General features: G+C 37.3%; 1 protein-coding gene across 3 annotated transcripts in view; it reads right to left on the bottom strand.

The window, feature by feature from the left end:
* FOCAD (focadhesin) overlaps positions 1 to 17,061 on the bottom strand; it is a 298,144-nt gene that overhangs the window by 217,262 nt on the left and 63,821 nt on the right. For all 3 annotated transcript variants that reach the window (XM_027964571.2, XM_042243479.1, XM_060409523.1), the window contains exon 6: positions 6,037 to 6,138. In XM_027964571.2, coding sequence (XP_027820372.2) covers positions 6,037 to 6,138 — 102 coding nt within the window. The remainder of the gene's footprint in view (positions 1 to 6,036; positions 6,139 to 17,061) is intronic.

Raw genomic sequence — 17,061 nt, 5'->3', positions numbered from 1 at the left:
TCTCCTTTTCCTGTTTCCTCCTCTGCCTAATTTCTATCATCCTTCAGTTCTCCCCTTTAAAGGACTTCCTGAGGGCCTTCCCTGACACACAGCCTTGGTCAAATCCCCATTGTGTACTTGCACAGCATAATGACTTTATTGTCATTATTTATTTATATCTCCATCCCCTGCTAGACTATCAGTCAATAAGGGCATGAATCATGGGTTTCTGTTTAATGCTGTATTACCAATAAGCATGCACACTAGGCCCTCAGAGATGCTCAATCATTAAAATAATTGATTCATTTACACTGTCACAGAGTAGTTTTATAATTACCATGCATTGATTAAATATCATGATTTTATTTTAATATTTTTCATATTTATTATAAGCAAGTTTTTATTAGATAAGATACAAAGATGAAACAGGCATTATCTATCCTTAAGAAGCATGTAGTCTAACAGGGACCATCAGCTCTATTCCTGGACTAGAGAAAACAAAGTGAAAAGGTGCTAAAAGAAAGGTATAAGGTGTAATACTTAATGGAGGAAATGGCATGTAAATCATGACTGATGACATTAATTTTATAATGCTATACATTCCACAGCTATGTGATTTCAAAACACCATTAACACTAGTAAAAATTTAAAAGTTACCAAATTGTTAAGATGTAACCTATTCATTCATTCATTTATTCCCTTCACAAAATTTGCTGAGCTCCTACAGATATCTTCACTCTTCTATCTGCTAGAAACAAAATTAAACACATGCTCTGACAGAGCTGATAATCTGGAGGAAGTTGGTTTTTTTTCCTCCTCATCAGCACCAATACTTACACAATCTATAAAAAAACCAAAAGGATTTGTGAGTTCATAATTATTAATGAAACATTAATACTTGTCTTTATCGCAATACCTACTATAGGAAACTAAAAAAACTTTCATAGATCAAGCAAGTAGATGATGTATATATGGATTAGACTATGGAACAGAAAAGAGACTTAAAAAACATTGTTCCCCCATCTCTCTCCAATAATATACTCCCCAAAGAATAAATACTAGCCAGTTGGTAAACAATAGTTAGAACTGGACATGGAACAACAGACTGGTTCCAAATAGGAAAAGGAGTACGTCAAGGCTATATATTGTCACCCTGCTTATTTAACTTTTATGCAGAGTACATCATGAGAAACGCTGGACTGGAAGAAGCACAAGCTGGAATCAAGATTGCCGGGAGAAATATCAATAACCTCAGATATGCAGATGTTACCACCCTTATGGAAGAAAGTGAAGAAAAACTAAAGAGCCTCTTGATGAAAGTGAAAGTGGAGAGTGAAAAAGTTGGCTTAAAGCTCAACATTCAGAAAACTAAGATCATGCCATACAGCCCCATCATTTCATGGGAAATAGATGGGGAAACAGTGGAAACAGTGGCTGACTTTAATTTTTGGAGCTCCAAAATCACTGCAGATGGTGATTGCAGCCATGAAATTAAAAGACACTTACTCCTTGGAAGAAAAGCTATGACCAACCTAGACAGCATATTAAAAAGCAGAGACATTACTTTGCCAACAAAGGTCCATCTTTAAGGCTATGGTTTTTCCAGTAGTCATGTATGGATGTGAGAGTTGGACTATAAAGAAAGCAGAGTGCCGAAGAATTGATGCTTAAACTGTGGTGTTGGAGAAGACTCTTGAGAGTCCCTTGCACTACAAGGAGATCCAACCAGTCCATCCTAAAGGAAATCAGTCCTGAGTGTTCACTGGAAGGAGTGATGTTGAAACTGAAACTCCAATACTTTGGCCACCTGATGAGAAGAGCTATCTCATTGGAAAAGACCCTGATGCAGAGAAAGATTGAAGGTGTGAGGAGAAGGGCATAACAGAGGATGAGACGGTTGGATGGCATCACTGACTCAATGGTCATGAGTTTGAGTAAACTCCAGGAGTTGGTGATGGACAGGGAGGCCTGGCGTGCTGTAGTCCATGGGGTCACAAAGAGTTGCACATGACTAAACTGGATTGAACTGAGGTGTTAAGAACATCCATAAAGAGCTTATTAGTTTTCTCCTACTTTGAGGTGCTAAAGGTGAAATGGAAGGTTCATGCAAAGAAAAGTACTTCCAAGGTGTTATTATTTGACACTAAAAGCATAATGTTGAGCTTTCCTAGGAAATGTACTATCTAAAATCTCTATGCTTAATCTGTTCTGACCTAGATATTGCATTTCCTATGTGACCAACCTAGACAGCATATTAAAAAGCAGAGACATTACTTTGCCAACTAAGGTCCGTCTAGTCAAGGCTATGGTTTTTCCAGTGGTCATGCATGGATGTGAGAGTTGGACTGTGAAGAAAGCTGAGTGCCAAAGAATTGATGCTTTTGAACTGTGGTGTTGGAGAAGACTCTTGAGAGTTCGTTGGACTGCAAGGAGATCCAACCAATCCATTCTAAAGGAGATCAGTCCTGGGTGTTCTTTTGGAAGGACTGATGCTAAAGCTGAAACTCCAGTACTTTGGCCACCTCATGTGAAGAGTTGACTCATTGGAAAAGACTCTGATGCTGGGAGGGATTGGGGGCAGGAGGAGAAGGGGACAACAGAGGGTGAGATGGCTGGATGGCATCACCGACTCGATGGACATGAATCTGAGTGAACTCCGGGAGTTGGTGATGGTCAGGGAGGCCTGGCGTGCTGTGATTCATGGGGTAGCAAAGAGTCGGACACGACTGAGCGACTGAACTGAACTGAACTGATTTGCTATCTGATGATTTACTGTCAATGCTGTAGAGTATGAAATCAACTGGTCTTAAGGAGAAAAGGAAAATAAAACAGATAACCTGAAATCCCAAAGTGACTAAGTGTGTTTAAAAATGTAACCTATTGTGCAGGTTTACAAACAAGGCTTTCACATGTATGTTCAACAAGGAGGGAGAAATAGCGGGAAAAGACTTGAATAAGAGTCAAAAGACTGAGGCTTAGGGCCCAACTCTGCCAACTGACTAGCCACGTGACCTTGAGCAAATCATTTAGTGTTGCTCTCCTTAGTTCCCTCTCTGAAAAACTATGTGTTAGCCTAGTTAATCTTGAAAAAGCCATGCTTAAACTCCATGTGTGTTAGTTGCTCAGTCATGTCCGACTCTTTGCAACCCCATGGACTATAGCTCGCCAGATTCCTCTGTCCATGGGATTCTCCAGGCAAGAATCCTGGAGTGGGTTGCCACTTCCTTCTCCAAAACACCATGACATCATTGTCAATTTACCCAGTTCTTAGTTCTATAGAGATGAAGTCTTGACATCAGAGGCCTTCTACAAATGAGTGCAGAATTTAACTAGAGAATCACATCCCAAAAAATCTAGCATGAAGATACACTGCTATTTCAGGACATCTACATTCTATTAAAAATGAAACCAAACAGCTCTTCTAACCAACAATTCCTAAGACAGAAAGGTCTAGGATACTAGCTGTCATCACAATATTTTGCCTCCCTCCTGTAGTTGTGAATCACCATTTATATTCTTACTAAATTACCAAATTTCCTTATCTTCTAAGTGTAAAAGCTACTAATCTAACTCACTCTAAAATTAAGTCTCAGGAAACTGTCTGCTGAAAATGCAACCAGACTTATCAATTTCATCTTGCAAAAAATAGTCTCATGGTGCAAAAGTAGAAATGAGACAACTGAAATTCTTTGCAAAGAAATATAAAATTATTTAGAACTTCTAAAAAGCTCTAGATAGCATACTCTAACACCTCAGAATTCAAATGAAAGGATTAAGTCAATAAAAGCTTATCAGTAAATAAATCAAAATCAATAAATAATCTTTTCTCCTTATGAACATCTGGACATTATCATTAGAAGAACTACTTCCAAATTCCAAAATAATACTCCTTTGAAATGAAAACAACTAAAATGTAATTTAATTATTTGCTAACTGAAGCATGAGACAAGTGAGATATTTGTAAGGATTACCCTAAAAAGAAGCTTAATAACAGATTTGGCACGTAAGCAGCACATCTTTTATAAAATATCCCAATCTATTTAACAAGAGAAATTTCATTAAACAACTGTTTAGAAATTTGTTTATTTTGCTTTCTGATATGGATGAACAAAGACGTTTTTAGTAAATATTAATATCTTATCTTTGAAAATGCAGTCATGGGTGAGGGAAGAGAAGATGATAATGTTTATTTTAAGATATTTATTCAATTGTTACAGAGATTTTTCTCACTGGCAGATTCCAAGGTTCTCTACATCTCTTTAAAGCTTCTTCTGACAGTATATCCTGCCTGGAAATTCTATCTAAAATTGAAGTTAAAGACTCCAAAATGGAATTCTAATAAATTGTATCTATAGGACATTCTAAGACCTTCAAGAACAAGAACATTTGAATATAGCTAGTGTGGGAAATGTAGCTCAAGCATTGGACTACATGGTCAATGGTCCTATCCTGTCATGACCTTGTATAGGAGTACTAAGTAAGCTGTTAGATATTATATTTTAGGAGCCATTTTATAACCCACTGCCTGGGCCCCACCAATCTGTGAGCCTCCTGTGTATACATATATACTTTGAACATTTGTAAGCACCTAAACTGTGCCAGGCATTGTTAACATAAAGAATACTAAGACACAGTTCCTGCCCTCAAGAAAGTCTTGGTTAATGGAGGATACTAATTATAAGACAATGTAATAAATATAATGATGTCAGAAATCACAACTAAAGTTATTAATTTAGCTTGTGGTAAGTAAACACTTCCTGAGAGAGACAATACCTAAAAAGAGATTTAAAATAGAGAAAGTAATCAAGAAAGGGCTAGTTAGACAAAGGATGTGATGAGATTCAAGACAGTAAAGTAGAAATTAATAAGCAAAAGAAGAGGCAAGGGAATAGCACTTCTTGCTGTGTGGAACCAAAGCAAGTCAGTGTATTGCTGAATAAGTAATTCATAAATTATGAGATAAAGAAAGGAGAAAATAAAATTGGTGAAACAGATCACACACAGAGCCTAGTATATGACATAACAGATCTCATCCTGTAGCCCAGGGATTTTCCAACTAGTCCAGAGACCAAGCTATTGTTTTCCATTAGAAAGCTGCTGTGAGATATCAACACATTATTTTTTAAAAAAAGAAAACAGTGTATAAAAACAGAGCTGGGATTTCCCTGGCTGTCCAGTGGTTAAGACCTCACTTTCCAATGCAGGAGATACGTGTTCAATCCTGGTCAGAGTGCTAAGATCCCACATACCTTATGGCCAAAAACCCAAAACATAAAACAGAAGCAGTATTGTTACAAATTCAATAAAGACTTTAAAAACGGTCCACATCAAATTAAAAAACAAAACTTAAAAAAAAAAAAAAAAGCTGAAGCGGTGTGAGGGTGTTTCTATGTTTAGCCTCTACATTGCAAGTCCAGTTTGAAAATCACAGTGATGGTGACCTAAGCTAGGGAGTGATACAAAGATCTGCTCTCCCGATATGTCACCCTGATGGATGGCTTAGAGAATGGCCTTGAGCAGGATGAGACGGAAGGCAGAGATGCCAGTTAAGAACAGGTGGCAAGAGTCACAGCAAGAGATGCCCACCTGAGCTAATGCCATGGTAACAGAATGGGAGAAAGCTTTGAGGACCACCAGAAGGCAGAAGGCCTTGGTGAAGCTAAACTAGCTACACATATGGTGGTCATCTGGTCCCAGTTGGCAATACTGCTTAATACCAACTGGCACTGGTTTCTAATAGAGAGATTAACTCACTAATCAATTTCCAGCAGGAAGACCTGTCATCCATATGTACTATGTAGTAGCTTACTGAATATTTCCAATCAACCTTCCCAACTATCCAATGCTTAGCTTCTTCAACAGCAGCTATTCTCATGGTCAATATTTCAACAATCAATAAAACTGGTAGGATTTTTTTTCTCCTAAAAAGAAAACAGAAAACTATATCCTGCTCTAAGACATTTCTGCAGGAGAAAACACGACAAAGCAGCTTAAAAGAAAAACTCTAAGATTAGCATATACTATTCCATCTCCTTAAGTTATTTTATTTTATATTACCTTTCAAGGCATTGCTGGAAAAAAGCTGTCAGCTGCTGCAAAATGACTGGCCAGCAATCAGGTCTGTGCTCAAGAACAGTGATCAAAGGCTGAGGATGGTTTCTGAAAAACACACAAAGTCACACTGGAAGCTGTCATTTCAGGATACACATTTTTAATATACAAATATAACATGAGAAAAAGCCACTGCCATCTAGAAACTTTTTTTCCAGGATTCATAATTGTCACAGAATCCTCATTTGTTGCAGAGTTAGCTCATTAGAACTATTTTTTTAAATCTGTTTTCCAGAAAAAAGAACCTGAGTCTTAGAGACCCACATTTGACAGCAGTCTCTATTATCTAATAGCTCTATGACTTTGGCCAAGCTCCTCAATTCAGTAGCTCTCTCATTATCCACTCCCTTGATTCCCTCATTCTTGGAAATCTCTTCCTGCTGATGAATCTCTTTCCAGACCTGAAAGATTTCATCTCCTCTAACACTGTCCCAACCTATAAGCACCATCTCTCTGTCTCTATGGACCTTCACTGGTGGCTCAGCAGTAAACAATACACCTGTAAAGCAGGAAACGTGGGCTTGATCCCCGGTCAGAAAGATCCCCTGGTAAAGGGGATGGCAACCCACTCCAGTATTCTTGCCTGGGAAATTCCATGGACAGAGAAGCCTGGCAGGCTACAGTCCACGCGGTCGCAAAGAGTCCGACACAAATGAGCAATTAAACGACAACTGTCTCTGTTTCCATTTACCCCCTTTCTTCTCAATATATAGCTCTGTGTTCCCCTAATATACTTTAGGTAAGGAAAAAGAAAATATTTCTCCCATCTCAAATAACAAACTCTGCAAATTATAAATTCTGAAAATTTCTGTCGAACAAGGACAAATCTTTTTATCTGGGCTCCATCAATCAAGATACCAAAAAGACTATATAAAAGATCTGAAATGTGAAGGATTCTCAAATAATGGGGTTAAAAAAAGAAAAGGAAAAAAGACAAACAAATTATTCTAAGTAGTACAAAAAAGTCTACTGGAAATTGTAAATTCATTAGCTCTTTAAACTATGAAGTACTACACAAAGAATTTTCAGTTATTAGTGATGTGGCTTTTCCTCCAAGAAGAACATTTTTAATTAAAAATGCTACTTTTTTTTAAATGAAGTATAGCTGACTTACAATATTGTGTTAGTTTCAGGTATACAAAAAATGATTCAGTTATACCTAGATACATACATACAAATTCTTTTTTTATTCTTTTCTATTATAGGTTATTATAAGATACTGAACATAGTTCCCTGTGCTATTCAGTAAATCCTATTGTTTATCTATTTTATATATAGTAATATGCATCTATTGATCCCATACTCCCAATTTATCCCTCCCTTATCCTTTATTTGTCAACCACAGTTTGTTTTCTATGTCTGTGAGAATATTTTTGTTTTGTAAATAAGTTCATTTGTACTATTTTTTAGATTTCACATATAAGTGATATCATATGTGTCTTTCTGACTTCATTTATACAATAATCTCTAGGTTGATCAATGTTGCTGCAAATGGTATTATTTCATTCTTTTTTTATTCTGTTTTTAACTTTTTATCTTACATTGCAGAATAGTTTATTAAGAATATTTTGGTAGTTTCAGGTATACAGCAAAGTGATTCAGTTATATATATACATGTGTCTATTTTCTCAAATTTTTAAAAAAAATTTAAAATGCTATTTGAAAAAAATTCACACTATATAGATGCATCTATCTTTTTTACATAGAAAGAATTATATACATAATTTTAATTCAATAATACAGCACTAGCAATGTTTATAAAAAAAAGAAAGAAAAAGATCAGACTATCAGTCACACTCAAATGATTTTTTAAAACTGCCTTCTTGGTGGTTCTCAAAGCGTGATCGCCTTCCCAGCAATATCAGCATCACCTGGGAACTTGTTAGAAATGAAAATAAATTCTCAGGCCTCAGCCAGACCTAATAAATAGCTCTCCAGACAATTCTGATGCACTGCTATAAAGCAGTGGTACTCAGCCCGGTTGTGAGTTAGATTCATCTGTGGAGCTCTTTTTAAAATATGAGTGCCCAGGCTTCAATTATACTGGGGTTGCTAGGAGTGGAGCCCATGCATTAGTAATTTTTAAAAATTCTTCTAGCAATTTTGATGTGTTGCCAGAGTTGAAAATTGGTACAAGTTAAAAACCACATAAGAGGGAGGTTTGTAGTTGGGAAGTTTTTCTGATTTTTTTTTTTTCCTCTCTCTTAAACAGAAAATTATGGCAGATATGCCACACTGAAACACTCATGTTAAACACTTCTCTGACACTACTACACAGTTTCTGGGTATTATAACACCATCTCTCTATTCTCTCGTCAACCTCACCTAATCTATCAGCCACTAACTTCAAATGCTGGCAAGCTCCTGTTTGTTAAAGCACAGGCTCTTTCTGAGTGAACAGATTACTGCCATTGCTAAAGGACTGCTCCAAGCAACTCTTTATGCCAAAACTTAAAAATCCTATCAAAATCCCATTTCCAAATTCCAAACTCCTTGGCAGTTAATCCTATCTAGAATCTCCTTCTACCCTAGTTGTTACAGATATTAAGAAAATAAAAGCTACAAATCCTAAAAGCCTCTCAGGTATGTCACATCATCTGAACTTCTTAGATTACGAATTCAGCAGGTCATGGTCAAGCAAATATGAATAAAAAGGAAAGAACAGCGACTGTAATTAATTTTAGCTACAGGTTTTCCTTCTGACAAGCACCATACTGAAATGAAGAGCATCAGATATGACCACCCACTAGTCCTCCAGCTATTGGTGGCATTTATGACTATTTAAGAAGAAAATCCAACAAGATACTATAGTTTCTGTGTGATCATAAAATACTTAAGTGCTTTTCAATACTGTTCCCTTATGTCACCTCCTACCTCTTCCCACTGCTCACGTTTCCTCCTCCAAAAAACTGTTAAGAATCTACCTCCTTTTCAGAGACTCACAGACTTAGACAAAAACTTACGGTTGCTGGGTGGAAGGAAGTGGGGAAGGGATAGTCAGGGAGTTTGGGATGGACATGTACACACTCCTGCATTTAAAATGCATAATCAACATGTGGGTACAGCACACGGAACTCTGCTCAATGTTATGTGGCAACCTGGATGGGAGGGGAGTTAGGAGTAACATGGATACGTAGGCATGGCTGAGTCCCTTTGATGTTCACCTGAAATTATCACAACATTGTTTGTTACCTGACTATACCCCAACAAAATAAAAAGATTAAAAAAATTTTTTTTAATCTATCTCTTTTAAAAACTATAAAGAATGTGTCTCCTTTTAAAAACAGTTTTGTCCAAATTAAATCATATCAACAGAAGTAAAAATCAGTAATTTAAATTAGATTAGAAATGATGCATATATCAGCAAACAACTCTATCATACTTTATTAATAGCTTCTACTTTACTGGAATTGTGGGACCCATTGTAACTTTGTTGTATGACTAACTTTGTTGGAGGCTCGTTCTGCTAGCTTTTGGGTTCAGCAAATTCTATTCAATATCTCAGGCTTAAACTCTAAAGACGAGATTATGTAGAATAGAGAATAGGGATTATCCAAATTAATTACTGACTGTGTTGCTGTTTAGTCACTAAGTCGTGTCTAACTCTTTTGCAACCCCATGGACTGTAGTTTGCCAGGCTCCTCAGTCCATGAGAGTTCCCAGACAAGAATACTGGAGTGAGTTGACATTTCCTCCTTCAGGGGATCTTCCCAGCTCAGGGATCAAACCCCCATCCCATGCACTGGCAGGCAGATTCTGTACCACTGAGCCACCAGGGAAGCCGAATTACTGACTTAGACATCTGGAAAATTAATTTTTCCAGATAATTAATTATGTCAGATCCAAATGAAAATCTGTAGGAATAATATACAATATTGATTCCAAGAAATTAAAAACCTTGACAGATGAAAGGAAGTCCAAATTAAGAACACTGAATATTACTGCTGATTAACATTGATTACCATTATACTATTTCAACTTGGTACAACTAAGCTAAAATCAATTATAATTGCCAAAATTCTGTTTTAATACTTTGAATATAATGAAGAAAACAGCTAAGTTTTCCCTTGTGAATCTCTACAATGGCATGTGAATGCACCTATAAAATAATACACAAAGCTTTATGGTTTATAGAATGGACATAGTTTTTAATTCTATCTACTTTATTGTGCAGTTGCCATATATAAAGTTTTCTCAGTCTGGCTCTACTGACATTTGGGGTCAGATTACTCTTTGGCATAGGCGTTGTTCAATACACCATGGGATATTCAGCGGCATTTTTGGCTTCTACCCACTAGATGCTAATAGCATTCAGTCTAGTTACAGGACAATCAAAAATGTCTCTAGACATTACCAATTGTCCCCTGGGGCCACAATTGCCCCTGGTTAAGAACCACTGAACTAGGCAAAATGGCAAGCACTGGGCAAAGTACAAAACTAACTCAAACACGGTACTGCTGCTGCTGCTGCTAAGTCGCCTCAGTCGTGTCCGACTCTGTGCGACCCCAGAGATGGCAGCCCACCAGGCTCCCCCGTCCCTGGGATTCTCCAGGCAAGAACACTGGAGTGGGTTGCCATTTCCTTCTCCAATGCGTGAAAGTGAAAAGTGAAGTTGCTCAGTCATGTCCGACTCTTAGTGACCTCATGGACTGCAGCCCACCAGGCTCCTCCATCCACGGGATTTTCCAGGCAAGAGTACTGGAGTGGGGTGCCACTGCCTTCTCCAAAACATGGTACTAGCCCTGAGCTATTCAAAAAGATAATGATTCCACCATTATCCTTCTTTACCAAGCCAAAAGCAATCAATCAATCATGTCCAAAATTTGAAGTTTCTTATGGAAATATAGTCATCCAATAATAACATTAGGTGCACAAAGGTAACAGTACAGTAGAAACTAGAAGACTTACAATGGAAAGTAAATGTACCATTATTCCTTGCAAAAAACAAAAGCATGTTCCAAAATAAACACAGAATTAAATATTATGCATGATAATCTGGGTATGATAGAAAATAGTGTTAATTTCCTATTTAAAATACTATAATTAGCACATTTAAAATGTCCTAAGGCTAAGTATAGTTCACTTTTCATATAGTCAAGGAATGATTCTTAAATTTATAGATTATTCAAGATTTTTCTTTCCTTTCTTCTCACTGCTTATTAGCCATTCTACTTCTTCCAAGTACCTCTGAGAAAGGCCAAGGTAAATCTACAATTCAAACTTTACTCGTCATTAGAAGCACTGTTGAGGAATAAAAAAATGTGATACAAAAGAACATCAAAACAAAACCTGGGTTATGCCTTAAAATGTCAATTATCCCCCAAGCTAGCAGTCAAGTCATAAAGAGTAAGTTGGCTACAACACTTTATTCAAAATGATAGATAGGTTGAACATACAATCAACCTGATCACTTGTAAAGCTAACACTGGCAGACAATAAGCTCTATACAGTTTTGAAAAGCAAACACAAATGTGGGGCACCAAAGTCATTATTTACATAAGCAGTGCCTACACAGCATCATCCGAATCATTTACTGTTATGCTGCCACATCCACGTCTCAGAAACAAAAACTAGAAATGGAGAAGTGATGTGAAATAGTGGAGGGAAAACACTGAATTAAAGGAAAGAATCAAGCATTCCAAATTCACCTTCTGTCTCTGCAACACACTGTGTGATCTCAAGCAAGAGAATTAACCTCTCTTGATTGGGTAGGAGTTTCTTCAGCTGTAAAATGAGGAAACCAGACTAAGTACCTTCCAGGGCTAAAGTTCTATAACCCAAGTCACCCATTAAAGCCCTAACCTTTGAACTGCTCAAGATCAGAGGTGGAACCAAAGCCTGTAAAGGCAGAAAGCAATAAAGATGACTCTCAACTATTAATAATTCTATGCCAAGTTTAAACAGCCCTAAGGCCAACATCTAATAAAACCTAAGGCCTCAAAACAGTGGTCTCCTATTTTTATCTCAAATAAATAAATCACCCTATATTTTCCATTTCAGAAATGCAGTACTGTATCCAGAATAAGCCCACAGAAAATTTCAAATCAGAATTTCCTAACTCTTAAGACATCCATCCAATAGGTTCTGCTTTCTTCTTAAAAGAGAATAATATTGTTTGTAAAGATTGAAGTCAATATAAAACAGGCAACCAGGTCACCCTTCATTGGCCTCTGGTGCCTCTAATTTCTCCTTCATTCTGTGGTTTATAACATTTCTGTTGTTTTCCTGCCACAGATGAGCCAATTTGCTGTATGTTCTTTGGCACTTGCCCATTTCATAATTTGTAAATGTTTTAATTGTCATTTTAAGAAAGGATTTAACACAGTACCTAACACAAAGAATACTTTGTAAATGTGGTTCTATTATGATTATCATGCAGATAAATTTGATTCTTAAACTAGAGCATAAGCAGCTTGAAAGCTGGGTCTCTATCTTCTTACTTTTATGCTTCCCTTTCAGTGCCTAATGCACATTTTAAATAAATGTAACAAACACACACTTTTCCCAAAGCAGCTTTTTAAACTCTCTGAGGGGATCATGAAAAACCAACATCACAACCCCTCTAAGTACACTGTTTCAAAGTTAACAACGTTCAGAGGGGAAAAAAAGCACAGAAGAAGCAGGCAGAGTTCCTACCTAACACTTCAGGACTCCCTACCCTTTAATAACATTGTCAACAACACAGAGCAGTGCATGCATCTTAACAGACTGGAGTGCGGGAAGGAATAAATTAAAAATTCGTGGTTCCACCAGACTAGCACAGAGACAACGATAAAATAAGGTATGTAACTAGATTCTCCTTTCCAAGTACAAATGCATCAATCTTAATAGAAAAGAAGGAGTTAAAAAAAAGAGTAGTCTTGCGGTAGGCAAATCAAAAAGCAAAAGTTATTTGTAACCTTTAGGTCACCTCAACCTTTCTGCTGCATCTCTAAGTGTAGGAAAGCTATGATTTGATTTATATCACAAAGTCAGCGATAGACACAGATTGCCTTTTCTGTGTGAGGAAACAATGCCTGCAGTCACCATGCATTTTCATGTATGCAGCTGTGACCCTGGCGCTTTCAGAAGCATAGCATAGCACTTACTACATCAAATATGCATTTTAAAAGCATTTCTCTACCTGCTCTGAATTTTGATTTGAAAATGTTGGTTAGAAGCCAAAGTAGGGTTAAAAAAAGAGAAAAAAAAATAAAGCTCTGCAGATTTTAAGATAAAAATGAATAAAAATTGATTCCACAATAAATATTACTATAAAAAAAGAAAAATTAAATGATAATAGTGAATCCTTATCTATCCTATGGAGTCTTAAGACAAATGCATTTCATCCACGCCAGAAAAAGAAGACTTGGAACAAAAAAAATTTAATTTTGACATTTTTAAATTAATTCCCTTTTTTCTTTGGGTCTATAACGCAGATAGGGAGAAGATAAGATTTCTTCGAAAAGAGACTTCATATTACAATGGTTCTGCCCTCATAGTGAACCTTTCCCACGACTCCTATTTTGAGAGGCAGGGTTTTAACACAAAGATGTCTGCCAATGTCAGAAGGCTAGAACTATTTTAGGTACTAGTTGGTGGCTAGGGGAAACATACAGACACACAGGAGTTCAAAACATCTATTATTAAGTTACATCCTTGATTGGGAAAGAAAAGAAACTAGAGATAAGATAAATAGGCTAATAAGGTAAAAATCAAGATATCCTGTGCTCTTAAAGACACTTACCAGCAAGTCACCATACCAATTTTTAAACTAAGCACGTGCACTTAGCAGAATTTATAAAATATTTCCTGGTGGCAACCGCTAACTGGAAGATAGTGTATGTACAAATTATTCTTTAGGTCTGATTTTTAAATACCAAGTGTAAACCCCAGGTGACTGGAACCATGAACTGTGAACAAAGACTCCCCTGGGTGGGAAAGATGAGGGAAAAGAAGAAGTGAAAACGGAAGCAAAACATGCAATTTGACACTAAGAATCAAGCCATATATGATGTCCACATCTAAAGCTTATCTGTATCTCCACTGCCATTAGTAAATCTGAAAGGAGCGGTAGAGTTGGGAAATTACCATTTTGAAATTATCTCAGTGAAAATTAATAGGGAGGGGGGAGCTGTGAGTTTAATGAGGAACACGATATATTCTGGTCTCATAGCATCTTCTCCACAGACTGCTTATTAGGTACAAGAAGAAGATGGTAACTACACAGTAGAGAAACCAGATATTACCTTGATAGGGTAATGAAAATTAAAATCACCAATGAAAGGCAAGATGGACATCAGTGTCTCCAGACGAGATGTCCTGAGAAAGGCACAGCAACACTTTCACAGTATTCGAAAATGTCAATGTCATAAAAGATAAAGGATGAGATAATTCCAAGTTTTAGAAGACTAAAAAGATATGACAGTTAAAGGCAACATCTGATCCTAAACTGGTGCCCGTACACTAAAAATAAAAAGGAAAGAGGTATGAAAGGACGTTATTAAGCCAAATGGCAAAACTAGGATATGGATTACAGGTAAAAGGGTTAAGTGAAGATTAAATTTTCGTGATCTGATAACTGTACTCTGGTTATATAGAGAATATCCTTGTTCTTAGAAAACATACCCTACTGAATATGTACAATCTACTCTCCAATAGTTTTTAATTCTATAGAGAGAAGGGTAATGAGAATGTGGAAAATCAGTGAATTGGGGTAAATGCCAGATGGAAATTTTCTGTACTATTCTTGCACCTTTTCTGGAACTTTAAAATTCTTTCCAAATAAGTTTAAAAAATAAAACTTTCAATGACTTCCCACTACTCTTTAAAAAAAACCCAAAGTCTCTACCATGGCTCGCATCTTCTAGGCCATGTCTAACTCTTCTGAGCCTCTGTCTTGGCCTCTTCCTCCCTTAAACACTAAGCTCCAGGCGCCCCGCCTCCTGTTAGTTCCTCTAGGGCACCAGGCCCTCACAAAGCAGCAGCTAAGCACATGCTTTTCCCTAGATCTGAGATGCTCTGCACTCTTTGCACAGCCAATTCCATCTCACCCACCAAAATGGAAAGAAGAGACAATGCAAAAAAGAGTTTAATGCTAAGAAGTGACTTTCGCTTTTCAGGGGGAAAAAAGGTATGAACCACAAAGTACTTCAACCTTCAGGACACACATCTTTAAGATCTCAAAATTAACTCTACATCTAAATAAACTCATAACACCACACAAACAGATATGCAAATACTGACAGAGTAAACAACTTTCATCTACTCAGGGTATAATCATCCATTGCTATTGGCCTAATCACCCATTTCAGAGCATACCATCTGCCCAAAACATTTAATATTCCCTTATTTCAGAAAGTACAGCTTGATGTTGATCAGACCAACTCTTTCCATAAACAAGATTCTCAACATGTGATATTTGTGCATGTCAGCCACTGTCTGGCACATCAGAATAACGTACAAATTCTGGAACAAGCAGTTACCGCTCATGAATTCACAGCTATTTCCTCACTTCAGCTGAGGGAAGAGAGATCTTAAAAAGACTGCCATAATATGAATACATAGAGGAAAAATTAAAAGCAAGAGTACATGATAAAATTTTAAGAGAAAAAAATGGCATATTACAAAGAAAATGAGCCTCTCATAATTAATGAATCTTAAAATTGTAGTTTGGGCTTCCTTGGTGGCTCAGTGGTAAAAACTCACCTGCCAATGCACAGGTTCAATCGCTGGGTGGGAAGGATCCCCTGGAGGAGGAAATTGCAACCCACTCCACTGTTCTTGCCTAGGAAATCTCATGGACAGAGGAGCCTGGTGAGCTACAGTCCATGGATTCACAAAAGAATCAGATGTGACTTAGTGACTAAACAATAACAACAACAAAATTTAGTCATTCTTTCTTATAATCAAAATACCAGGCAAACGCTGGTTCTCTGCTGCACTTCCTGTATGGTCAATGTTATAGAGCACTGCTGCTGCTGCTGCTGCCGCTAAGTTGCTTCAGTCGTGTCCAACTCTGTGTGACCCCATAGACGGCAGCCCACCAGGCTCCCCCGTTCCTGGGATTCTCCAGGCAAGAACACTGGAGTGGGTTGCCATTTCCTTCTCCAATGTATGAAAGTTAAAAGTGAAACTCAAGTTGCTCAGTCCTGCCTGACTCTTAGCAACTCCATGGACTACCTACCTACCAGGCTCCTCCACCCATGGGATTTTCCAGGCAAGAGTACTGGAGTGAAATAACTTAAAGTGTTTATAACAAAGTGGAGTTCAAGCTAATAAGAAGAAAATTTAGACCAAACAAAAAATGGGAGGGGAAAATAAGCCTGAAATAGAGGATATCTTAGTGGTCATCTTTCATGTTTTTTAAGTAATTAAACTAAAAATTGTTCATGGATTAAAAAAAGGGGGGAGGGGAGTGGTTAAAGTTTTTGAAAACAGTTAAATGTCTAAAGCAGAGGTCACAAACGATTGCCCTTGGATTGCATCTTGTGAGCAGATGTGTTCGGTCTGCCGACTCTGTATTTTGAAAAATTGGAATTGTTTTCCAACATTTATTAGTCAGAATATTTCATATAAAATGTTATTAATATTGAAGGATCTGGAGGTCTGGCGACAACAAAGCCCTGTGCCTCACTGCAACAACTGGCCAGCAGTTCTCAATCCAACTACCACGCTAGTAACAATCCAGGAAGCTTTGAAAATTACCAGCGCTTGAGGCTGACCCCTACTCATTCTCGGGAGAGCCCAGGCACTGCAGTTAAAAGTTCCTCAGAGAACTCCAACAGTGCAACTAGAACTGATACTCCTGGGCCTAGAGTAAAACTTGCTTATTCTCTTTGTTTAATCACAGTAGCCAATTGTGCTCTATTGCTCTTCCAATTTATCCCCATTCTAAAAGGCCCTGGGAATTGAAACTCCATTTAAATATCCTCCTTTAATCTTGTTTAAGTCACAAAACTATAGAAGGGTTCAGTTAAGCAAAATGAACTT

The sequence above is a fragment of the Ovis aries genome, chromosome 2 (genome assembly GCF_016772045.2).
Source record: "Ovis aries strain OAR_USU_Benz2616 breed Rambouillet chromosome 2, ARS-UI_Ramb_v3.0, whole genome shotgun sequence".
In the NCBI taxonomy this organism is placed as follows: domain Eukaryota; kingdom Metazoa; phylum Chordata; class Mammalia; order Artiodactyla; family Bovidae; genus Ovis; species Ovis aries.
Note: the sequence above shows the minus strand (reverse complement) of the source record. Positions and strands in the feature narration are given on the sequence as shown.